Genomic DNA, 23,732 nt, shown 5'->3' with positions numbered 1-23,732 from the left:
GGCCCCGCAACGTTGCGTACAGGCTTTATTTTGTTCGTGTACAATGTGGTGCAAGGAAAAGTTGCCAAACACTTCGAGTTTAGCGCAAGCCGAGCCCCAGGGCCGGGACACGTGCTGCGCCGGCGTTGTAGGAGCTGTTACTCAATTGTCAAATAACGATCTGTACTGACGAATCTGTGCGGACTTCAGAGAACTGGCACTGGCTGCCAGAGACCCGTTTACTCACAGGAGCATCACCCCGGCGCCGCTGATGACGCCGTTACGAACGCAGAGGGGGGAAAAAAAAGGGACACCAGAGCAACGGCCTTTTCGTCTCCCAACCCCATCACGCCGGCAACCTCTGGCGCGGGGAGGGGGCCCGCCCAAAACAAACACGCCGTGTTTATTTAGCGGCACGGGCCAGCGGCGAAGCCATCGTATAAGGAAGCGGCTCCCGAGCGGCCGCACAGTGCCGGTGCGGGAGGGAAACATGCCGCGGTGCGACACCGGATCGCTGTCGCGGGACGGCCCGCGGGGACAGGTGCGAGCCGGGGCCCTCCCGCTCCCCCGACGGGGGCTCGGGGGCGGGCAGCGAGGGCCCTTCGGAGCCGGGGGGGACGGAGGGGCAGGGGCGGCTGCGCGGCCCCGGCCCCGGCCCCGAGCGGGGGTCCCGGCTCCACGTGGTGAGCGCGGCAGCGCGGCTGTCATGTGACCACGAAGCCACACCCCCACCGAGTCACGTTGGGGGGGGTGGGGGGGTGTGTGTGTGTGTGCGGTCACGTGAGAGCGGGCGGACATGGCGGCGGCGCGGCGGCTGCTCCCGCGCTGGGCCGTGTCGCTGCGCCCGGTGAGCGGGGCCGGGGGGGGGCCGGGAGCGCCGGGGGGCCGGGGCCGGGCTGACGCTCTCCCTCTGTCCCCAGGTCAGCGCGGCGGCGGCGGCCGGAGCCTTCCCGAAGCGTGTGAAGGTGGTGGAGGTGGGGCCGCGCGACGGGCTGCAGAACGAGAAGGTACGGGAGGGCCTGGGCCCCCGCGGGGCTCCCGCCCGGCTCCCGCCGCCCTTCGCGGCCCTCAGCACCTCGCTGCGGGGTTTCTCGAACCAAATACCCGTAACGTGCCGTCGTGCCCCACCGACGGCTTTGTTGTTTGTTTTTTTTTAAATCCGCTTTTGGATGTGGAAAGATGAGGGGTTTTGCAGTGCTGGAAAAGCTTATTGTGGAAATAATAACTGAAGGTCGTTTTTCTTTTCTTCTTAGAACGTTGTACCGACAGCGGTGAAAATCAATTTAATCAATATGCTGTCAGAGACGGGGCTTCAGGTTATAGAGGCCACCAGCTTTGTTTCCCCCAGATGGGTTCCTCAGGTCAGTATTCAAACAGGATTTACAATTGTATGTTATAAAAATGCTTAAGAATAGATAGTGATCCAACAAAAAGATTACGCTTGCTCCAAAATCCTTGTTACCATGACTTGTAACCGGGCAAGAAGCGGCAAAGCCAAATAACAGCGTTTGCAATATCCGAGCCCTTCCCTTTGGACCCTGCGAAAGCAAACGCACACTCAGGTACACACAGCTGGTTGTGCACACATCGGCGCTGGCTTGGCTGGCTGACTGAACTCTGATCCTTCACAGGGTGCAATGCTGTTTGCTCTGTAGAGGCCAATTTCTCTTACCCCTAAGTATTTCTGTTCCCATTATAAAAAGAAATTTTAAAAATTATTTTACGATGTGCAGAAGTGGACGCTGTCACCCTTAGAAACCTTTCCATGTTTCCTTGGCAGATGGCTGACCATACCGAAGTCATGCAAGGAATTAACAAGTTGCCTGGTGTTAGTTATCCCGTGCTGACCCCTAATCTGAAAGGATTTCAGGCAGCGGTAAGAGACGGCAGCGTCTGAATGTTCTCAGTGCCTCACGCGCAGGGTTGCCTGCGAAGGAACATTTCAGCTGTGGTTGAGGCTGGGAAATGCGTCTTTCCTTCTGGCAGGCAGCAGTCTCATCTCGTAGTTCCTCTACAAGGGATCATTTTGCTGGGGAAACAGAAACCTGTTGTTTGTAATAGAAAGTACCTTGATACATTTTCTACTATTAAAAAAAAAAGTAATCTGTTTTAATTGACAGTGATGCTTTCAGTCGTATCCGCCTGTCCCACAGCTCTCTGCTGTGTTACTTTGCTGCTAAGCTTTACTGCTGCATCTGTGACTTTACTCTTCCTTTGAAGACAAACTTGGATGTGTCATTACGTTTTTGTTGTAGAATAAGCTGAGGAAAGAATTGGGTTAATTGGGGAAGAATTGGGAAAAATATATTTTTTTATAAAAGGAGAGAACTGTGGTCATGGTTGTGCTCGTCATTTCTCTTGCAAGAGAAATCAGCTCGCTTTAATTTACGCTTTCTATTGGCAGGTGGCAGCAGGGGCCAAAGAAGTGTCGATCTTTGGAGCAGCATCTGAGCTCTTCACGAAGAAGAACATCAACTGTTCCATAGAGGAGAGTTTGGAGAGATTCGATGAAGTGATGACCGCAGCGAGAACAGCCAGCATTCCTGTCCGGGGGTGAGGAGTCCCTGCTGCGAACTTAGCGTCGAGCAGGCTGTGCGGGGAGCTGTGACTGCTTGAATTTATCCCTTTGGAGTCCAGCCCGTGCAGCGCGGGGGAGTGGGGTTTCTTTTCAACTTTATCTTTTCTTGGGGGGTGTTTGTCTACCTGGACGAGCACAAGCAGATGTGAGCTCAGTGCGTTGAGAAGCATTAATTTGGAAGCACCACCACACCGACACGGTTTCAGATGCTGGCTTGGTGCAAAGCCTGTCCTGCTTGGGACAGTTTACACTCTTCCAGATGGATTCACCCTTCCTGTAATTCTTCAGTCTTCAGCTTTACCAAATAACCCAAAATAATACCAGCTTCTTGGCAGACATTCCTAACAGTCCTCTCTACTCTTGTCTTGGCAAATTTTTCACGTCCATGGAAGAAGTAATTGTTGAACAGTTAATTACGTAAGCTTTGTCCACTGGGCTGATTTTTAGAGTATGAAATTAATTCTTCCGTTGTATAGAGCACGCAAGATGCAGCACAGGTCCTGACTAATTTGGCCAGTGTAATCTCACTTCAGTTCTCTAGCTAAAAGTGCGTTTGCTTGTTTGTTTGTTTTAACCATAGATATGTTTCCTGTGTTCTTGGATGTCCCTATGAAGGGAAGATTTCTGCAGCTAAAGTTGCAGAGGTGAGTTCATCATAAATATAACCAGAATTTTGGAGAGGTTTTTGGCTCCCTTTTGTGGATGTGAATTGGGCACCAGGGGCTGGAGGATGTCTCAAACCATTTAACCGAAGACTGGGGAAGGTTACAGCTAGCTGCCACCACAGGGAAGGCTGGATCTAGCCAAAATGGATGGGGGAATTCAGGGAGAAGTCCTGTTGATGGGGGAATTCAGGGAGAAGGGCTGTTGTCCCCATGGCTGTTGTGCTCCAGGGAAGCACGCTCCGATTCCTCTGTCCAGCGGCTCTCCAGCTCTGGGGAAGGGAATGACGAAGCTGCCTTTTCAGTAAGCCTCACGGCTTTTGGACAGGTCTCAAAGAAGATGTACTCGATGGGATGCTACGAGATTTCCCTCGGTGACACCATTGGCATTGGGACCCCGGGGAGCATGAAGGAGATGCTGACTGCAGTCATGAAAGAGGTGCCGGTTGGGGCCCTTGCCGTTCACTGCCATGACACCTACGGGCAAGCTCTTGCCAACATCTTGGTAGCGCTTCAGGTAAGATTCTTTCTTTGCAGTAGAGCGTCCTTCCTCGAGGCTTTTTGTGCTTGCTTGTGAACCGTAGATTTGAGGAGCAGGGCCACCATTTGTCCCTTAAGTGGAGTTTACCGATAGTGGTTTTGTTTGTAGATGGGTGTGAGCGTGGTTGATGCTTCCGTCGCTGGCCTTGGAGGCTGCCCCTACGCCCAGGGAGCTTCAGGAAACGTTGCTACGGAGGACTTGGTGTACATGCTGAACGGCCTGGGGATCCACACGGTAAGCGCCAGCAGCCTTTGCCTGCAGCAGCTGAGCCTCTCATGGGATGGCTCTGTTCAGGCTTCGGCGGGGGTTCAAAACGTGGCCTAGGGAGCCCGAGCGTGGCTGCCAGGGTCGCCCAGGCTGTGCCCGCGGGTCGCCCAGGCTGTGCCCGAGGGCCTTGTCTTGCCAATCCCACCCCCACCTGCTGGGAACATTTCCTGCTCTCCCTTTTCCAGCGCTCTGCGGTTTAACCCTCGCTGTCCGAACCGCAGGAGTGAGCAGCAGGCACTCGGGGCCTCCTTGAAGTACCCTTCAGGCTCCCTCACCCCCTGCTCGTCTCTCCCAGTGATCCCAGTTGTTACTGGGCAGCTTTACGTGGCAGAACCGGTACCAATGCGTGTTGTATCTTTTTTTTCCCGTGAAGGGTGTGGATCTGCAGAAGCTGATGGACACGGGCACGTTTATTTGCAACGCTCTCAACAGACGAACCAACTCCAAAGTGTCCCAGGCATCTTGCAGACTGTGACACTGAATCGAGTTTCTCCGTGGATCAAGACGAAAGCAGGGATCTGGTGTCGGCTGGGTTTCCCTCCGTCCTGCTGCCTCTGATCTTCAGCGCTCCTTCCAGGCTCACTGCTTGAGAGGAAATGCATAATCCTCCAGAATCTACGAAGAAATGAAAAAAAAATGAGAATACTATATTCAACCTTGGAGACCGTTTGCCTCAGAGAAGGGAGGACGCGGATGGGCTGAGGGAAAGCAGCGGACGCACCCCGTGCCTTCTCGCAGAGAGCTGCAGGCTCCGGCCCCAGCTGAGAACAACCTCCGGTAACTTCTGCCTCGAGAGTGTGCTGCCGTAAACTACCAGCGAAGGGTAAAGCCCAGCTTTTCCGGTCAGAGCACGTCTCCAGGTCAGGCGTGACCCTTCTTCCCTTCTCGCTCCTCGCTCCAACTGTTAAGACTGAAATCGAAAAGCTCCCCTTCGTCATTCAGGGGGCAGCCTCGGACCTTCCGTCTCAGCATTGAGGGATTGTAATAAAGGACTGTATCTGTTGTAAGATACGGGTAAATACTAGGAGTAATAAACACACTATTTAATATTCTCAACTGTTTGGAATTTGGTTTAACTAAACCAGTTAAAGAGCTTTTGCTGCTGGTTTGGTTCGAAGTGCCTCTTCTGCCAGCCCTCAGTGTGGAACCGCTGCATCGTCGTGGGCTTATTCTGTACGCACATCTGCTCCTGGCGGTAGGCAGGTCCTAGGGACCTATTTAAAATGATTTATTTCATAGTTTATTTGTGAGACTGGAGACAAGCGCAGAAACCTCCTCCTTCCAGGGGGCGGGGCTGGTTTGTGGCTGCATGCGGGGCCTTTCTCGGAGTGTCCCGGCGTGCTGCAGACGCGACCGGCCCTCGGGGTCTCCACCTCGCTTACAGAAGCCGTAATAAATAAATACGGTCAATAAACCGGGCCGCTGACGGGGGCTGGAGTCGGTGAAGGCGGGGGCGGGTTTGAGCGCGGGGCGCGGTGGCCTCCTCCCGCCGCCAGGGGGCGCTGCGGGACTGGGGCCTCCCCGCCGGCAGCGCGGTGAGGCCCCGCCCTCTCTACCGGCCGGCCAATGGCTGCCGTTCCTCTACGTTACTCCCGCCTTTGGGGGCGTGGTGTCCTCCCCGCGCATGCGCGTCTCGAGGTTTTTTGTCCCCGCTGTCGCGCCGTAGCCGGAGCGGCGGTGACACGTTTCCATGGGAGAGCGGGGCGCGTGGCACCGCGCGGGGCGGGGAGCGCGGCCGAGCCTTAAAGGGGCCGCACCCGGCGCAGGGGCAGAGCGAGAGCGGCGGCGGGAGGCGACCGGAGCGGCGGGTGAGCGGCCGCGGGGGGCGGGAGCGGCGGGGGGAGCCCGACCTGAGGGCGCGGGGCGAGCGGAGGGAGCTGCTGCTGTGGCATCCCTTGGCGGGGAGCTCCCGCGGCCCGGCCCGGCCCCGGAGGTAACGCCGGGTCCCTGAGGTAACGCCGGGTCCCTGAGGTAAATCCAGGCCCTCGGGGCCCCCCAGGGACCCCCGGCCCCGCAGGCGGCCCCGGCCCCTCAGGTAGCCGCCGGCCCCGAGCCCAGAGCCGCGGCTGTCCCGGCCCAGCGGGTGGCCGCAGCCCCGCAGGTAGCCCTGGGCCACGTCCGCCCCACGTCCACCCCCCGTCCCGCTGCCCGCCTGGCGAAAAGCAGCGTTATTTTGGCTTTCCAGCCCTCGCCTGCCTCAGGCGCCGGCCTCCCTCGGAGCAGCCCTGGGGCCGGCAGCAGGCACAGGGCAGGGCAGCTGAGGGGTTTCAGGTTGGTTTTCAGCCTGAAATGCGGCTCTGAGAGTGACCAAAGTCACCCGGGGTGGAAGCTTTCCCTGCGCTGCCTCCGCTCGCCGCGGTGCTAAAGCGGATTCTGCCTCCTGCCCCTGGGCCGGAGCTGCTGCGCGGTTCCCAGGGACGGGGGCTTCCTTGCGGGTTGGCCTCCAGGTTTCCCCTTTGTGTATGGCAGCAAACGTCCCTGGAGCCTGCAGCGACCCAGTGCCCACCTTCCCGGGCAGCAGGGGCGGCTCGGGGCCAGCGCTGGGCGAGGGAGGGGAGGCTGGAGGGAGCGTAGAGAGGGGATTTCAGAGCGGGAGAAAAAACGGGGAACGGGGGGAAGAGGGCAGAGCTGGTGCCCCTTGAGGAGGCCACCCGCGTGAACACCCTTAGGTGACCCCTTGCCTTTGTGCTTAGGGGTGAATTAGCCTGAGGGACTTGTGCTGTAGGATATGGGCGACACCCGGATCTTGACTGGCTTTAACAGGAAGAATAAGGGTTTTTCCCGGTATCTGACAAGTGTCAGGTAAACCCTCCCTGTCCAGGAGGTGTGAACTGTGTCGGCAGGGTGTGCTACAACCTGCCCAGCCCGTTCCTCTCCGGATGTCAGATGTCGTCCTGGCGCAGGCCGGGCCAAGGGCAGGGAGTGCCTACAGCCAGTGCTGACGTGACAGCGTCCAAGTCCTACCTGCCCCTTCCCTCCCAGGGCCCCAGGCTGCCGTGCCCAGCCCTGACCGCCTCACAGGGCGCTCTGCGCTGAAGGGCCTTTCCTCCCGCAGGGAACCATGGCAGAGAAGATCCTGGTGACCGGCGGAGCTGGCTACATCGGCAGTCACTGCGTGCTGGAGCTGGTGGAGGCTGGCTATGTCCCCGTGGTCGTAGACAACTTTCACAATGCCATCCGAGGTACGGAGAGCCTTCAGCGCTTCCCGTACAAGGGGCTCGGCCGCTCTCAGCCCGTGCTGGGACCTCCAGCTATCCCGGTGCCTCACCCCCTTCCGTCTCCCCAGGGGCAGACGCACTCCCCGAGAGCCTCCGGCGCGTGCAGCAGATTGTGCGCCAGCCCATCCTCTTCCAGGAGCTGGACATCACTGACGAGGCAGCGCTGCAGGAGCTCTTCAGTAAGGTGAGAGCAAGGGCCGGGGTGCCCCAAGGCGGCCTCGTGGGCTCCGAGGGGTGAGAGGGGTTTGTGCTGGGGGCAGGAGCCGCGGGGGGAGGGAGGGAGACGTGGACTGGGCAGGAGCTGAGCGGGGAGGACGGTGCTAAGGAAATGCTGTGACCAGCAAATGCTCCTCTGGGCCACAGAGACCACGCGGGCTGGCTGAATGAAACTCCTGGGGAGACTTCTGCCTGGTCTCAGCCTGGAGCTTCTACCTCCTGTTGCTGTGGCGCTAACGCCAAGCTCCTTCTCCCTGCAGCACCGTTTCTCAGCCGTGATGCACTTTGCGGGGCTGAAGGCAGTGGGGGAGTCTGTGCAGAAGCCCCTGGAGTACTACAGGGTGAACCTCACCGGGACCATCCGGCTGCTGGAGGTGAGCGGAGCCGGGAGGCAGCATGGGGTGCTAGGAACCACCTGGGTGCTGGGCAACTGGTGCTGGGTGTGATCCTGCTCTGGGCTGGCTGGTCCCTGCGGTGCTCCCCAGGCCCTGTCCCAGGCTGTAACGGTGCCTGCGTGGCGGGAGCTGCCGCCTGCGGCGGGCTGAGCCGCGCAGCTGAGCTGGAGGGCGCGGAGCTTGCTGGCTCAGTGGCGGCCGGTCCCTGCTCCCCAGACCATGAAAGCCCACGGCGTGAGGAACATCGTGTTCAGCAGCTCTGCCACCGTCTACGGAGACCCCAAGTACCTGCCCCTGGATGAGAACCACCCGGTTGGAGGCTGCACCAACCCCTATGGCAAATCCAAATACTTCATCGAGGAGATGATTCGGGATCTCTGCAAAGCAGAGGGGGTGAGGAGCTGCCCCAAGGGGCTGCAAACCGAGGTCTTTTCCCACTGGCGCGTGCTGGGGTGACCAGGCAGCGCCGCACAGCGCCGCACCCTCCCCAGGCAGCTGCGTTTGCGTGTCTCCTCAGGACTGGAACGCTGTTCTCCTGCGCTATTTCAACCCCATCGGTGCCCACGAGTCAGGCATGATCGGAGAAGATCCTCAGGGGATCCCGAACAACCTCATGCCCTACGTGGCGCAGGTACGGCCCCGCTGCAGCCTTTGGGGACCCCCGGGCTCGTGGTGCCTGCGCGGGGCACAGGCTGACGGGGCTCTCATGGGCTTGTCCCTCCGTGCAGGTGGCAGTGGGGCGCCGGGAATTCCTGAGCGTGTTCGGGAATGACTACGGGACGGACGATGGAACGGGTGCGTCGCAGAACGGGTGGAGCAGAGCCACCCCGTCCCCCAAGGCAGCCGTCGCAGCTCCCCAGCCTGGCTGCGCCCCGGCCGGGAGGGCTTTGCGCTCACCCTCGGTGTCCCCGCAGGCGTCAGGGATTACATCCACGTCGTGGATTTGGCCAAGGGCCACATTGCTGCTTTGAAGAAGCTCAAGGAGAACTGCGGCTGCAAGGTACCGAGAGGGCCGTGGTCAGCCCTGCCAGGGCCGTGGGGCTGGGCCAGGGCCGTGGGGCTGGGCCAGGGCCGTGGGGCTGGGCCAGGGCCGTGGGGCTGGGCCAGGGCCGGGCTCTTGCAGCCCTGGGGAAGCTGAAGGGGGCCTGGCCCTTCTCCCCTTGCGAAAGCAGCTGACCCACGTCCCTTCTCCTCCCCCCAGATCTACAATCTGGGCACAGGCACCGGCTACTCCGTCCTGCAGATGGTCCGGGCCATGGAGAAAGCCTCAGGGAGGGAGGTAAGGTCTGACCCGCAGCCTGCAAGGCCACGGGCACAGAGCCAGCTGCTCCCACAGGCCCTCCGTTGCCACCCCAAGCCGTCGCTGCCACGGCAGCCCTTGTGCCCGTGTCTGCAGCAGCCACTGGCACCGCTCCCTCAGCTCCCGGGCCTCGGACGAGGCCCCTCTGTGAGAGCCGTGAGCCCCCAGACCCCACAGTGCTGCTTTCCCTGCAGATCAAGTACAAGATCACGGGCCGGCGGGAGGGAGACGTGGCCTCCTGCTACGCCAACCCGGCGCTGGCTGAGCGCGAGCTGGGCTGGAAAGCGGCCTTCGGCCTGGACAAGATGTGTAAGAGCATCCCCCCGCCCCGGCGCGCCGCCGGCTGCCCCTCTTCTGGCCCCCCCTCACGGCCGCTCTCTCCCTGTTGCAGGCGAGGACCTGTGGCGGTGGCAGCTGCAGAATCCCACGGGCTTCAGCAAGAACTGAGCCACGGCCCGAGGGCTCGCCTGGCCGCCGTGGGCTGCTCCGGGCCAGCCCCGCCGGCCTCCCCTGCGGCCCCAGCGAGGCAGCGATCCTCCGGGGCGCAGTTCCAGCTCCCTCTCCTGCCTCTTGCGTGGGGCAGGAAAGCAGGAGCTTCCCCAGCCTCTCCCCTCCTCATCCTCGTCCCCCCAGGTCCTTTGCATCTCACAGAGCAGAAACTCAAGGAAGAACAGAGCCAGGGCCCGGCTTTGGCGCCCAGGGCACGAAATCTCCCTCGTACAGGGGCTGGTGCCAGCCCCAGCGGGGAGAAGTGGCCCTGTGGCCACTGCTGGGGCTGCTCCTGGGCCCTCCCTGTCCCCGGGGAAGCGGCCACGTCCTGTTGAGCCCAAACTGCAGAGGAAACCCCCCCTTCCCTGTTGTACCCGGCCCCAGACCGCCCAGCTCGGGGAGCGGGGGCCGTTCCTGGTCCCGGGGGAGGCCGGGCACCCCCTGCCCCAGGCACGGCGAGGGCTGCTGAGCACCTACCTCACGGCCCCAGGAGCCCCACGCCCACAGGCACGTCACGTCCAAGGCCACGGTGGCTCATTTCCCCAGCCCAGCTCCCCGGGAGAGGGCCCCGATGGCTGCCAGGGGCTGTCCCCTTTCTTTGGTGGTTTTGGGGACCACACCTCATCTCCCAGGCACCCGGAGGAGCCCCTGCCCGTGGCTGCGACGGCCCCTGCCCGTGGCTGCGACGGCCCCCGCCTGCCGTTGGATTGGGCTGCTGCCTGGTTTCGCTTCCACGTTGCCAAAGGCTGCCCAGGAGAAGGCTCTGCTCAGCTGTCAAATACTGGCCCTATTTACTGCCGGCAGCTCCAACGGCTCCGTTAGGCAGTGATGACGCAGTCGGCCTGGTTTGCTGTCAGGTGGATTAATAACTTATGCTACTAAATTATGAATTGAGCTTTTGATTTTTTTTTTGAAATAAACTTTCTTACTTTCTAAGTGGCAGCTCTGTTCTGCTTCCCCTCAGCCGGAGCTGCTGCCCCCAGCAACGGCACCCTGGGGCCTCGTGCTAATCCAAAACCCCCAAGCCCCGTCCCAGGGGCGCTGCCGGCGCTTCCTGCCCAGCCACGAACGACGCCAGCTCGGCTCTGGGAGAGGTTTACGATTTATTTCACCTTGTTTTCGACTCTGTGGAACACACACACAAAAAACCCCCAAACATTTACAAGGAAGACAAAAGAGAAAGAGAGAAGAAGAAAAAAAAAAAAAGAACAGCTGTATTGAGGAATGGAGAGAAGCCGTTCTCCCTCCCGGTCCTCAGCACGGCCCCGGCCAGGCGCGCGCTGCTCGGGCGGGGAGCGAGCAGGAATGCTCCGCAAAGGGGCCAGCGCGGCCACCTGCGCCGTGCCCAAGGATGGCCACGAGTCCCGGGCCTCCGCTGGCCCCCGCTACGCACATGGTTCCAGTTCACAGTCAAATAGGTCGGTCTGTCTGTCCGCCAGCCCTTGGGTGACCTGCAGGGAGCTGCGTTCCCGTCCCAGCCGGCCCCTCTCGCCTCCCCGAGCGCAGGGCGCGGAGGACACAGCAGCTTTAACACAGACAAAGTAGAAGAAACAGCAGGACTGAGCCCCACGCACGGGGAAGAGCCGGGCTCCCCCGACGCCAGCGGCAGTTTGCTGGTTTAAGACTTCCTAAAAGGGGGGGAAAAACCCCAACCACCCAAAGCAACCCAAGAAGCCAACCAAGGATGAGGCCGACAGATCCGACTCTCCGGAGAGCGGGTTATTGCTTTACGCATCCCAGGCGGGGAGGGCACGGCTGGAGCCCCCCTCCGCCCCCCGGAGCAGCCCTCGCCGTCAGGGAGGTGCCGGCCCTGGCCCCGCGAGCCCGGCCACAGCCCGCTGCTGGCCACGGGGCACCGAGCGGAGGCTCTGCGGGGCGAGGGGCCGGGCAGGGCATCGGCCCACCCAGAGCCGGAGCACGCGGGAGGGAGCGACAGCCCTTAGGCCAGGTGGGGGTTGTGGTGGGTTGTTTTTTTTAAGACGTCTCCAGCTCCAGCCCAGCAGGGCCCGACAGCGCTGTGGGCTCAGCCCGTGGGGGAGCGGCGAGGAGAAGGGCAGCGCTGCTCAACAGCGAGTGCCCTCGGCCCTGCGGGAGGGGAGGGGGCAGCCAGGAGCCCACCCACGCAGGAGACATTTGGGGCCCGGGGAGCTGCTTTGCTGGTGGGGAGGGTCCCGGCCCCGCGCCCCAGCCAGGCCCCCTCTCCAGAGCGGAGAAGCCTCAGCTGCAGCCTGCAGCCAGCGGGGCAAGGGCCCCCGGGGGAACCTGTGATTGATTGTACACGGAAAGGCCAAGGCAGCCCACCGCCCTCGCCCTGGGGAGCAGGAGACCCCCGCGCTGCCCCGCGGGACGGGGCGCAGCGGCACCCGGGCGTTAGATGCTGGTGTGGTGATGGCTGGGAGCAAACCTGCTTCCTCCAGCTGCGCCAGGAGCCATCCCTGGGGGCCAGGGGCCTCTCCTCGCCTCTCCCCTCCCTCCCTGAGCCAGCCCGAGCCAAAAAGAGAAGGAGAAGTAGCAGCAAGAGAGACGTTAAGGACCAGGCCAGCGCCGGGCGGGCTCCGTGGCAGAGCCGTTCGGATGCCGGCTGTAAACGGCAGGGCTTTGGGTCTCAGGGCGCAGAGAGAACCTCTGGGACCCCCCGCAGGGCTGAGGAGGAGATTGTAAAAGCAACAAGAGGAGGAAGAGGAAGGAGGCGATTATCTTGAGGGCAGAGCTGCCACAAGCCGAGGGCTGAGGCTGCTGAGCCCGCCGGGGAGTGTGCGTGTGCGACAGGGCAGGGGCCGGGGCCCCGTGCGAGGAGGTGCAGGAGCTGCGCGGACGCCTTTCTGCCGTCCCCGGGAGACGGGGCAGCCTTTGGCGGTACCGGCCCAGCGCAGAGCCTTTCCCTGGGCCTGGAGGCGTTCGCAGGAGAGTCCCGGGTTCCTGAGCTCTGACTGAAAACCCGTGAGTCGCCTGAGCGGAGGCCGAGAGCAGCCACAGAGAGGACGGGCCGAGGGCAGAGGAGGAGCAGGGGCTGCTCTGAGCCACGGGGGGCCCCGGAGGTGCCCCAGCCCTGCCCTGCGCCCACACCGCTCCTCCCGCCGCACGGGGGCACGTCCCACCCCTAATACTGTTACAAAAAAAAAAAAAAAACAAAACCCAAACCCAACAAAAAAACCTCGCCCGTGCCATGCCAGACCCACACGCTGCGGTGCCTGAACGGGGAGTCGAGGGGACGGTGACCCCCACAGAAACCGCTCGGAGCAAGAGGAGAGAAAAGGCCACTCGAAGACTCGCCTTAGACAGCTCCAATCTCAGCTCCGAGAGCAGCAGGGAGAGACGGGGCACCCCCAGCCGGAGAGGACGCGGTGTGAGGAGCCGGGGAGAGGCGGGGGCCGGGGGTGCGGCGGGAGGTGCGGTGGGGTGCCATGGCTTCCGTTTGCAGCGGACGGGTCACAGGGGAAAGATCGGCGGCTGCGACCTCGGCGTCCTTCCCTGCAACAGTCTCGATTGGCTCCACTTAGATCCGGGGCAGCAGCTTCTCGATGAACTCCTTCACCGCCATCATCTCCTGCGGAGAGCACAGAGTTCGTCATTCCGGGGGGCCGTGCGTTGTCCCAGACATGGGGACACGAGGGCTGCGCAGCCTCCCCGGAGCGAATCGGGGAATAAACACAACCCCTGTGTTCTGGATTCAGCGATTTCCCTGCCCTGCCTGACCCGCCACCGCGCTGGGGTCGGTCCCAAAGGCGAGACCAGCCCCTGACAGCCCCGTCCCCCCTCCGCCCCGAGGCGCTGACCTGAGGACAGGAACTGTGCATCACGCCGGGGTAGGTTTTGAACTGGACCTTGGTGGGGGTGACGACAGATTTCAGCTTCTCAGCAGTGAGGGCCCCGAAGCGGACGGGGATCATGGGGTCCATCTCCCCGTGGCACTGCAGGATGGCGATGTCCTTGTTCACACCGTTATTTGCCGCCTGCAGCGAGGAAGGAAGCGCTCAGGGGTGCCCAGGAGAGGGGATCCCCAGTGGGGAACGGGGCGGGCGCTTTATCCGCGTCCCCACACACATCACCCGGCAGCTCCCCTCCTCACAAGGGACACGGGAGAGCTGCTCGCGCAGCGCCAGCTGCCCGGCCACCGAATGCCGCCTCCCATGCTGCCAGCAGGATCAAGCTGCTGCCCGGCGGGCACGAGGAGGCTCAGGGAGCAGATGGGCTCGCAGATGCCCACACCAGATCGGAGTCAGAGCCCTGATTTCTCCTCTGCCCTCACCTGCCCCAGGCCCCAGGAGCAGGGGCGTGGGATTAAGCCCCCACCGCAGGCACCTCGGGCCTCCAGGAGCCCCAGGCTCACACTGCGGCCAACTCCAGATGGGAAAATCCACCCCACCGACCCTCCCCGCGGACACACGGAGCCGCAGCAGCGCAGGGTACCTGCGGGAAGGCCTTGTGCAGTGGGAGCCAGCAGCTGAGCGCCACGATGCCGGCCAGCTGGTGCTGGCAGGTGAGAGCCGTGTACAGCGACAAAGCACCGCCCTGCAGCAGAGGAGGAAGGTCCGTTAGTGCCACGGGGGGATCCGCAGCCTGGGAGCACCCTCCAGCCCCAGCTCACCCGGCACCCACCCGCCTCCCTGCCACGGACGCTCCCTTCGAGGGGTCTTCGGAGGGGGAAGCGGGAGCCCAGCCCTCAGTCTGCTCTGCCTCAGCCCCCGGCAGCTCAGCTCACCTGCGAGAAGCCCCCCAGGATGATGCGGTTGGGTGGGATCCCATTCTTCATCTCGTGCTCGATAATCGCTTTAACTGGAAGAAGACAGAGAAATGGATGGGTGAAAGGTGGGGGGGGTCGAGGAGCAGCACCCGAGGCCTGGGGGTGCAGGCAGGACGCTCAGCACATCAGGGAGAGGCAGGCGCCAGCGGTGCCAGGGACCGAACGCACTTGGGTTCAGGCAGGGAGAAGGTGGGCTGGGATCACAAGAGAGCGGAAAGGCAGGAGAGGTGGAGGGAAGACATCTGCTCCTGCCCCAACGAGGGAGAGGCACCCAGGAGCTCAGCGCTTCCCTCTCCCCAAAGCTTCTTACTGTTTTCTGCGGCCTTCTTGATCCCAGCTTCATCCTCAGGTGCATCCGGAGTCAACCCCATCAGATCGAACCTGGGAGAAGCAGCAGGGTCAGCCCCAAACCTCTCCCAGCACCCAGGGCGTGGGGAGGTGGGAGCTGGGTGTGCTCTGCCCTTCCCGACTCCCACAGGGCAGTGGATTTTGGCTCATGCCCCAAAATATACCCTCAAAAGGGTCCCACCCCCCCTGCCGCCCAAAGCACTGACCAGGAGGGCATAACCATCTTCATGTTGAGGGTCACTGGGATCCGGGGCCTGTGGAGAAAACAGTTTTGGTGTTTCAGTTCAAGTGCAAGAGAAGAAAATCCGAGCGAGGGGGAGCAGGGTGACCGGCCCTCCTGCCCGCAGCTGCAGGACACCTCTCCCAAGGGATGGCAGCGGGTCGGTGGCACCAGACCCAGCCTGGGGGCTGCAAGGTGACCCCAGGGATCATCCGTGAGCCCCGAGCAGATTCCAGCTGAGCTGGCAGCTCCAGGGCGTTGCCAAGTGGCCCGTCTGGGGAGGAGAGCACCTGCGTGCCTCTCCCGTTTGCTGCTGCTGAGCCAGGGGATGCTGACGGAGCGGCTGCCTCTGCTGCTGAGACGGACACTGGGGAGCTGAGGCCCCGCTGCCGGGGCCACCGCTGCAGCAGAGCTCTCCCAGCCCGGTGCGTGCCCCCCGGCAGGGGCTGCTATCGACACTGGGGACACCCCGGGGAGCGCTCCCTTCCCTCTCTGCTGAGACCCCTCCTGCCTGACCAGGGGGACGGGGAAGGAGTCGCAGTGCTTTCGGCTTTCACTGCAGCCATCGGGGAGAGGCAGAGGACAGGACAGGGGAGAAAACAGACTTGGAGCCGCAGCTCCCACGCTGATCAGCTCTGTGGGGAACCGCTCTGCCTGCAGGCAGAAAACGTCAGGGCCGGGGCCCTGAACGAAGCGGCCGCAGCAGGAGAGCAAGCCTCACTGCACAGCCCCGCGGGTAGGTCAGGGCACAGGCCACCTCCCGCCTCCCCGAGCAGTCCCGGCAACGCGCACCAGCATCACGGCCCACCCCGGCCCCCCAAGGCCCCTCCCGAAGCAAGGACGGCACTTACGCGTGAGGGCAAATGTACTTCACGTAGGGGAGGCGGATGGAAGAGAGAGCATCAGCCCAGCTGTGCCTGGGGAGAGAGGAGAGGAGTTCAAGGCCTGCCTTAGCATTCTGGAGGATGCTGCCGAAGGTGAGGGACTTCCCCCAAGGACAGGTTTTCTCCAAGGCCGCTGGCCCCCTGCTCCAATGCTATTTTACCAGGTCCTGCCCACCCCAGCAGCCTGCATCCCAACGCGAATCCCCAGCACAGATCTCCTCTGCAGCAGGGCAAAGGCAGCACACAAAGCCCTGCAGCTGGAGGCAGAGGAGCTGCCATCAGCAAGGGAGAATCTCCTATGCCTGTTGTTACTGCGGTATCTCACACTGTCCTCTAAGGTGGCCTGCACACTAGAGGGATGCACTCGCGTAGACACAACCCAACTCCCTAGGACTGGAAAAACCGCAGTGCTTATCTGCTTGCCTTAAAGAAAGCAGAAAATCAAACCCGCAGGAGGCGGGGGGCTGCCAGGCTGCCAGGATCATAAATATTCAAGTGCAGACAGCTGCTGGCCGGCGATTCCCTGTGAGGGTGACGCAGGCACGGCTATCGGAGCGAGCTCAAAGCCCCAGACAACATCTCGGAGCTGCCCCAGGGGACGGCAGCACCGGTGCTCGCAGCAAACGGCCGGGCCCAGGCCCGCGTTCAGCAAACCATGAATCGCAGCCAGAGCCAGCTCCAGGAATACTCACCCCGTGTCTCCAAGGCCATGTAAAAAAATGACCTGTTAAATTAAGCAGAAAAACAAAAGAATTAGCTGGTGCGACAGCCGGTGCCCTGGGAGAGAGGCAGGGCTGGGCTCGCAGGGAAGCGGCAAAAGGCCACTGAGTCACTAACTAGAGGAGACTCAAAGAGGCAGAAATTAGCCGACGCTAATGACACGTCCCTGCAGCTTTGAGCATGACAGATGGGTGGAACAGGCACATCATCGTCAGCGTGCCACAGAGCCTGCTGTCACGGCCAGGTTCGTGGGCGGCGGCGGCCCCTTGCCTGCCCAGCGTAGCAGAGGGCCAGGGAGCAACGGATCGTCCCGCCAGGCTGCACGGCACCGCGCTGAGCGGAGGCTGAGCTTGCCAAGGCCTCACAAAACCCACCTCTACCGGCTTTTCGTCCTGAGCAGCCCCTAAGCAACAGGGAGCTGAGGGAGAGCAGCCTTGGGGGCCCCAGGGAAGGACAGAGGATTTTCTTTGGGGGATTTGCTCTGAAAAGCTTAAACAGCCAAATCAGATCCAACTCCCACTGACTTCCCCGCGGGTCCAGCCTAGCCGTGAGGCTGTGCCTGTGCCTCTGCACTGGGCCAAGCACCAGTAACAAAGAGCCCAGCCCAAGGGACAGTTCCTTTTCCCCAGCGAGACAAGACCTCGCATCCCCTTTGATGCACCGAGATGTACATCTGAAGAGCTGGGGGATGACGGGCTCAGCTCATGGCCCCTCCGAACCCCATGGAAGCAGCTCCTTATCTTCAAGACTGCTAAAAGGGAAGAAGGAGGTGAGGCAGGAGGGGGCCGGCCCTTACCGCGGCAGTCTCCCGCTCTGCCCCTGAGACAGTCACTGCGTCAGCGAGGAGGGGGACAGACATGTTGTTACCACACATACACTGAGAGGGACTCAGACACTGGCACCTGCGGGACAGAGGGACAAAGGTAAGGTAGGAAAATACTCCCTTCTTCCCCCCCCGGCAACAATTTGCTCCAGAGGGACCACCTATTGGGGGGAAAATTAAAGACTGCATGAAAGCTGTGATGTTTAAGCCCTTGGGACAGCCCTGCTCCGTCCCCGGCCTGGCAACGCCAGGAAAAGCAGAAAACGCTTCCCACGTCGCAGCACCAGATGTGCGCGAGCGGGGATGAGCGCGTGGGGTGTTGAAAGTGTTAAAATTAGCTCCTTCTGTTACACCTCAAAGCCAAAGTTATTCCTGTGACTGTAACGACATGGGCAGAGGGCAACCGGGCGGCGCGCAGCCTCAGCATCCCTTCCCGGCTGCCAGCGGAGCCAAGGAGGAGCCTGACCCACATCTGCTCCGGCGGGGAAGCAGGAAACGCCGGTCCTCGGCACGCAGCAGGCAGCAGCACAGGCTTTACAACACCAATAAAAGGTCCAGCCCTCTTTTATGGAGCCGGTTGGGGATAAACCGGAGCATTCAGGCGCTGGCCCGAGACCAAGACTGAGCCCCGCGGTGCCACCCAGAGCCTGCGCCCCCCCAGCAAGGCCATCCCTGTCCCTCCCCGCCCGGCAGACAGCCAGGGCCACCGCCGCTGTCCCCACCGCAACGGCCTCCTGCCAGCACGAAGGGTTGGCTGTCACCCCCCGGATCCCGGTCACCTGCAGGGCGGGCGGCTCCGGCAGAGCTAACAGCCCCCACGACAGCCTTCAGACGCGACAGTCGACGGTGTTTGTTCCCAGTCCGGCGCACATCGCTAAAACCACCTCACCTCACGTGACGGGCCCTAACCCCCACTTACCGCCCAGGACTAATTAGATCAGAGCACATTTACAGTGCTGCCATCATCTCCCAGGAGCAAGATCGGCCTCCCGGCTACCGCCAGGAGCAAGATCGGAGCCCACGGTCTGCTCCAGCCTTCACACCTCACAGCCAGCACCGTCCCCAGGGGGATTCGGATGGCACGGGACCACCTGAACCCCCCCCGAACCCCCCCGAACTCCCGGTACCCCGGCAGACAGCCTTACCCAACAGAAACAGCCACCGCCTCTACCAGCCGGGGCCGAGACCTGCCCGACTCGTTTCACCAACTGTTCGTCAGCTGTTTCCCCGACTCAAATAAAAACACCGGGAACAACAAGCTCCTCGGGTCTGGCGAACCTCGCAGACACCCAGCCCACGTGCTCGTGTGTACTCCAGGGTCAAAACAACCAGCGAGGAAAAACAGCACCTGCCAAAATTCCTGGCAAGAAGAGCCATAAACAAAAGCATCTTCCATGACAGATGGAGAGGCTGAAACGTGTTCCCTGAGACACGGACTCGCGTCTTTGCCTCCTTCACAGAGGCTTCAGGGAAAAGGAGGCGTTTCGAGGGTCACGGCTGCCGGAAGCCCCCGTGGGCCACCCCCGGAGACGCCCCGGGTTTCCCCGGGGGGCTTCTGCCCCGCTGCCGGGGTACCCGCAGGAACAGCCCGAGCAGCGGCAGCCGGGCACAACGGGGGAAGGATGAAGCCCCCAAAACGGGTCTGTGCCTGCATAAAAGCACCCAGGAGATGAACTTGGGTCCAGGTCGGGCTGTTTCGGTGGCAGCCCCGGAGCCCTCGCCCCCCTCGGCCCCGGCCCGGGGCTGCGCCTCGCCGGGAGGGCAGCGAGCCGCTGGCCACCAGCGTTAACGAACGAGCCCCGGCCGCTCCCGCGGGCCCGGAGGGAACCGGTGCGGGGAGGGAAAGGCAGCGGGAGGCCGGAGGGGTCCCGCCGGGAGGCGGAGGGAGCGGGGAAGCCAGGGCCCGGCCGCCCCGCCAGCTCCCCGCCCGCCGCGGCCGTACGGCAGCTCGGTTTTCCGTGGAAACGGGGCTTTTTTAGGGTTCCCCCCCCCCCCCCAAGGCTGGAAGCCGGTACCGAGCCGCGGGAGGCCCCCGGGCGTGGGGCTGCGGCGGCCGCAGGCTGCGCGGAGCGGCCCCGTTACCGGCAGCGCGCTCCGCCGCCGCCCCGAGCGCGAGGCCGCAGGGCGCCGGGGCCCGCCCTCGGGCACAACCAGAACGGCAGCGGGATGGGGGGGGGGGGGGGGGGGCCGGAGCCCCGGATCTCCGGCCGCTCGGCCGGAGCCCCCGCCACCGTCCACCCCCCCCCGCCCCGTGAGGCCCCCCCCGCAGCGCCCCGGTCCCGCCCCGGCCCCCCCCGCCCTCACGGACACCCCCTCCCCCCCCGCACCTCTCCCGCGGGCCCGGCGCGCGCTCTCCTCCCGGTTCCCCCGACGCGCTCCCACCGGAACTTCCGGCCCAAAGGGTCGCGGCGGGGTCAGCGCGGCGGAAGTGACGCACTGCGCGCCTCTCCCCTCAAAGGGCGGCCATTTTCGCAGCGGGTTCCGCGGAGCGGAGGCGATCGCGGCGGGGCCGGGCCCGCCCCGGGCTGACGAGGGTTCAACGGGGAGAGGCCGCGGTTCCCCCGTCGTTACCGCAGCGGCCCGGCCCCTGCTGCCGGCGAGGCGCCGAGCGCCGCCCGCTCCCCACCACACAACCGCCCGTGACAGGCGCGGCCCCGGAGCCCCCCGCCGCCCGCCAGCTCCACACAACCCGCGTTCAGGGACAGGGAGGCCGGTGACCCGGGCACAGCCGCAGCTCTGCACCTCAACGCCTCTTTTATTGGCAGTCAGAGAAGTAACCGGTACCGGAGAGGAGCTTGCCTCTGCCTAACGACCGAGCCTCCCCTGACGAGAGCAGATCTGCTGCCTTCCGCAGGACCCAACAGGCCGCCGCCCTCAGCGGCCACCTCCTGCAGGCATTGCACACACCCAACGCTGCTTTCCAAGGCAAAGACCGAAACGTAAAGCTGATCCAACACCCTCCAGTGCTTCAGGAAGCCATTTCTGTCCGAGTCAGCCCAACACGTCCGTACACTTGCACCAGAGCCTTCGGGAGATTCCCCGACAGCACTGTTAGGAGATGAAGTGAGTCTGTGGGGTGATTTGTTCCAGCTTGTGATCAGCTGGGTTTGCCGATGCTTCGTAATTGCAGATGGTGACTTCGTGGCGATGAGCCTGAATTAAGATTAAACGTGTTAGTCCAGAGGAGAGCAGAATTCAAGTCCCCCCTAAAACACCTGACTGGCAAGAGCTGAGCAGGTTCCCATCTTACAGACCTTTCACTGCAGACCTTCCACCCCCACACCACCCTCACCTTCTTCCTCACCACTAGAGCTCAACTTAAGCTACGATTTAAAGCCCTTTTTACACTATTAGCACAGTCTCACTCATCCCTGCTCCCACCTACCTCGGTCCACTCTCCTTTCAGGCCTATGTAAAAAATCTTCGTTGTCTCTGCTCCAAAGTTCTTCGGAAAGTGGATGGAGAGGTGGTGAACATTGGAGAAACGGGCAATTCTGAAAGAAAACACACTCTGAAACAGGAGCTGGGCGTACAAGCTGCCGCTCTGCTGCCTTGCCACCTCCTCTCAGCACAGCGCCGCGGCCCCGCACCGTGCGTAGCTCCTGCCCCGACTCCAGTCAGACTTGGGAGCAAACGACTGAGGGTGCAGGAGGAGCAGCTTCCCTCACGTTGTGGCGAGCGGGTCAGCAACAAGCTGTCACTGGGGCCAGGAACTGATTCCGGGGCCATGGGTGCAGGCACCCCCCTGGCTCCAGGGAGGAGGCTTTCAGCCCAGAGCTCTCACCCGACGAGGGCAGGACAGAGCCAGGGAGGCAAATTCTACACTGGGCAGCTTTGAGATGCAAGGGAAGGAACTCCCCCCCCCCCCCCCCCCCCCCCCCCGCTAACGCTTCCCCAAAATCCGGGGGCACACCGGCAGGCTGGGCGGAGCACAGCTCCGGAGCTCAGAGGAGCGGCCCCCTGCACCCCCCGGGCGCGTGGGTCTGCATCGTACTTGGTGGGGTATTCCAGCTCGCCTGCCGGATCCCGGTTCAGGCTGAACGTCTGGTCCGGTTCCCTGGCTGCGTCATCAAAGGACATGTGAGGAATGTTCTTGAACCTGGGAAGAGAGGGAGGAAACCCAGGAAGTTATTAACGCACAGGGCAGCTAATTGGTTTCCTCCCCATCCATTAGCACTACCCGGATGCTTCTCAAGAATAAGAAACTGGATTTGCTTTGTCTTCTACGGGAGAAAATACCAACGCCACCACAAAGCATCATCACATTCCAGAATACCCAACACCCTGAAGAAATAAGAAGGAAGAGCAAGGAACAAAGCCGGGGAAATACAGATCGCAGCACGCTTGGGTACATGAAGAAACCCAGACCCCAGTACATGGGAGACTGAGGAAAGCAGGGTCTCGATAAAGGTGTATTTTTCTCCCCACAAGCAAGAACTGCAGAGTATTCAGAACTCTTTAATTAAAAAAAAAAAAAAAGGTAGTATTAAGAAGGATCTCTCTCCCTTCAGGAGCTAAAAGAGGCCACGTGGCCCAGCACAGCCGGACCGCTGCCAAGAGCCTTACAAACCCTGCCTGGCTGCAGGACGCTCCCTCACTTGTGTCCCTCCCTCCCAGGCCTCGGAGTTCCCCCCAAAGCGCAACCCCTCTGGGCCGCTGATCCTTCCGCAGCCCGCTGAGCCAGTACCGGGTTGGCTTCTTCACAGCACAGCCAGCGTCTCAACCAAACATCCTCTTCTAATTAAAATCAGTGCCCCATTTCTCTAGAGAAAAGGCATCAAGCGTCCACGCTCATCTCCGTACAAGTTATGGTTTCTTTTTCCTCCTGGGGCCCCAGGAGGACTGAGGTGCTGCAGAGTAACGGTGCTTTCTCCCACACTGCGCGCCCTCGCTGGGTGCTTGGGCACCCAACAGCGTGCGAAGCGCTGCTCTCATTAGCTACGAGTCAACCAGTTCAGTTTAGGCTCCAGCGAAGTTAACGCTCATTTTACTCACAGTCTCATCTCAGCTGGGTGCGTACCGTCATCTTCTCCCATCACGATTACTCCTTTTAATTTCACGTTGCCCGTAAACCTGCCGAGAGACGCAGAAGTGGCGTTTCCATCTCCGTTCTCCCCAGATCAGCCCCGGTAACAGCGGCACAGACGTGCCTCATTCCCAGGAGCATAAAGGCGAGAACCAAGCCCTGCCAGAGCCGAAATGATGCCAAAGGAGCGCAGGGAAAGGAACTTACGGGATATTAAACAGAAGCTCCTCGTCATCGTCGCTTTCTACGAACTGGGGAGAGAGAGGAGCAGGTCAGGGCCGGCCCCGGCTGCGCAGGTACCGCACCGGAGGCTGGGGCAACGCGGACCGGTGGGGCGGGCAAGCCCGGAGGGGCTCAGGGGCAAAGCGGGGCCGCAGACCCCCTCCCTTCCTCCCGCGCCCCGCTCCCCTCCCGCCGCCCGGTTCTCCTCAGGCAGCGGCGCCGCTGCAGGCCCCGACCCGGCCCGGCCCCACCTGGCCGCGGTCACCGCGCTCCTCCCAAGCGCGGAAAACGAGCGCGCCGCTGCCCTCCCGCCGCTCGTTGAGGCACTGCAGCCGCTGCCGGTCGATGCGGAGGTAGAGCCCCCAGGCCGCGCCCCGCTCCCCGCCGGCTGCCGCCGCCGCCTCCCCGCAGCAGCAGCAGCGACCGTGACCGTGCGCCATGGCTGCGCCGCGCCCCGCCCACCGCGCCTGCGCGCCGCCGCCGCCCCGCCCACCGCGCCCGTTACCCCCGCCCATCGCTCCCCGTGGCTCCGCCCACTGCGCTCGTTAGCTCAGCTCACCGCGCCCTGTGGCTCCGCCCACCGCTCCTTTGGCTCCGCTCACCGCTCCCTTTAGCTCCGCCCATCGCGCCTTGTGGCCCCGCCCACCGCTCCCTTTAGCTCCGCCCATCGCGCCTTGTGGCTCCGCTCACCGCTCCTTTAGCTCCGCTCATCGCTCCCTTTAGCTCCGCCCACCGCGCCCTTTGGCTCCGCCCTCCTCCCGCCCAAAGGGGCGGGGCTCAGGGCTGCACGCGCTGGGGCCAGCGCAGCCCCCGGTGCAACCGGACCATCGAGCGGCTGCCCCGGGGCTGGAGGGGGGGAAAGCCGGCTCGGAAGGCGGCCCGGCCTCGGAGAGGCCCCGGGGGAGGCCGGGCTGCGCCGGCAGCGCCAGGCGCTTGGGGAAGAGCAAAGCTGCTCTTCAGCAGCGGCAGCAGAGCTCCCGAGGTTTAAACTTCCAGCCAGGAGGGGGAACGGGAGCACCCCCCGCCCCGCCGGGATCCCCACATTAAATGTGCTAACGATAATTTCACAGTCATGGCTCAGAGACAGAAAAGAACAAGCA

General features: G+C 62.6%; 5 protein-coding genes across 9 annotated transcripts; 3 read left to right on the top strand and 2 right to left on the bottom strand.

The window, feature by feature from the left end:
- The first annotated feature begins 118 nt into the window (after positions 1-118).
- HMGCL (3-hydroxy-3-methylglutaryl-CoA lyase) lies at positions 119-5,083 on the top strand. Of its 2 annotated transcripts, none has more exons than XM_087761090.1 (9): positions 119-520; positions 900-986; positions 1,233-1,340; positions 1,760-1,855; positions 2,384-2,532; positions 3,138-3,201; positions 3,548-3,736; positions 3,869-3,994; positions 4,401-5,083. In XM_087761090.1, exons 1-9 carry the CDS (start codon positions 251-253, stop codon positions 4,500-4,502), a joined length of 1,191 nt encoding a protein of 396 aa, XP_087617216.1. In that variant the 5' UTR covers positions 119-250; the 3' UTR covers positions 4,503-5,083. The 2 variants fall into 2 exon arrangements, with proteins under 2 accessions (XP_087617216.1, XP_087617217.1); XM_087761091.1 differs by lacking the exon at positions 119-520 and adding an exon at positions 750-826.
- Positions 5,084-5,098: 15 nt separating this feature from the next.
- GALE (UDP-galactose-4-epimerase) lies at positions 5,099-10,016 on the top strand. 2 transcript variants are annotated; one of them, XM_087761099.1, is made up of 11 exons: positions 5,099-5,222; positions 7,083-7,209; positions 7,314-7,429; positions 7,722-7,835; positions 8,073-8,249; positions 8,374-8,487; positions 8,585-8,651; positions 8,771-8,856; positions 9,058-9,135; positions 9,351-9,465; positions 9,548-10,016. In XM_087761099.1, exons 2-11 carry the CDS (start codon positions 7,089-7,091, stop codon positions 9,601-9,603), a joined length of 1,044 nt encoding a protein of 347 aa, XP_087617225.1. In that variant the 5' UTR covers positions 5,099-5,222; positions 7,083-7,088; the 3' UTR covers positions 9,604-10,016. The 2 variants fall into 2 exon arrangements, with proteins under 2 accessions (XP_087617225.1, XP_087617224.1); XM_087761098.1 differs by lacking the exon at positions 5,099-5,222 and adding an exon at positions 5,680-5,835.
- On the top strand, positions 9,990-11,095 carry LOC148055397 (uncharacterized; the record flags this gene model as incomplete). Its single annotated transcript, XM_087761284.1, has 2 exons — positions 9,990-10,502; positions 10,610-11,095. Coding segments are annotated over 2 exons (999 nt in total), but the record flags the coding sequence as incomplete, so codon positions are not given.
- Positions 11,096-11,103: 8 nt separating this feature from the next.
- LYPLA2 (lysophospholipase 2) lies at positions 11,104-20,132 on the bottom strand. Of its 3 annotated transcripts, XM_087761116.1 has the most exons (11): positions 19,712-20,132; positions 18,530-18,744; positions 17,358-17,463; positions 16,534-16,565; positions 15,809-15,874; positions 14,944-14,991; positions 14,700-14,770; positions 14,348-14,421; positions 14,056-14,157; positions 13,422-13,598; positions 11,104-13,192 (listed from the first exon to the last, which is right to left on the bottom strand). In XM_087761116.1, exons 3-11 carry the CDS (start codon positions 17,433-17,435, stop codon positions 13,142-13,144), a joined length of 699 nt encoding a protein of 232 aa, XP_087617242.1. In that variant the 5' UTR covers positions 17,436-17,463; positions 18,530-18,744; positions 19,712-20,132; the 3' UTR covers positions 11,104-13,141. The 3 variants fall into 3 exon arrangements, with proteins under 3 accessions (XP_087617242.1, XP_087617241.1, XP_087617243.1); XM_087761115.1 differs by lacking the exon at positions 18,530-18,744 and having other exon boundaries at positions 11,105-13,192; positions 19,712-20,131; XM_087761117.1 differs by lacking the exons at positions 16,534-16,565; positions 17,358-17,463; positions 18,530-18,744; positions 19,712-20,132 and adding an exon at positions 16,265-16,526 and having other exon boundaries at positions 11,107-13,192.
- A 216-nt stretch (positions 20,133-20,348) lies between these two features.
- Positions 20,349-23,230, bottom strand: PITHD1 (PITH domain containing 1). The gene is made up of 6 exons (XM_087761114.1): positions 22,884-23,230; positions 22,618-22,661; positions 22,380-22,457; positions 21,379-21,483; positions 20,770-20,878; positions 20,349-20,537 (listed from the first exon to the last, which is right to left on the bottom strand). Exons 1-6 carry the CDS (start codon positions 23,145-23,147, stop codon positions 20,436-20,438), a joined length of 702 nt encoding a protein of 233 aa, XP_087617240.1. The 5' UTR covers positions 23,148-23,230; the 3' UTR covers positions 20,349-20,435.
- Positions 23,231-23,732: the final 502 nt, after the last annotated feature.

This window comes from Nipponia nippon, unplaced genomic scaffold (genome assembly GCF_047370975.1).
Source record: "Nipponia nippon isolate SJK-2023a ecotype South Korea unplaced genomic scaffold, ASM4737097v1 scaffold_23, whole genome shotgun sequence".
Classification (NCBI taxonomy): domain Eukaryota; kingdom Metazoa; phylum Chordata; class Aves; order Pelecaniformes; family Threskiornithidae; genus Nipponia; species Nipponia nippon.
The sequence above is the reverse complement of the archived record's forward strand: the minus strand, read 5'-3'. Positions and strand labels throughout refer to the sequence as shown.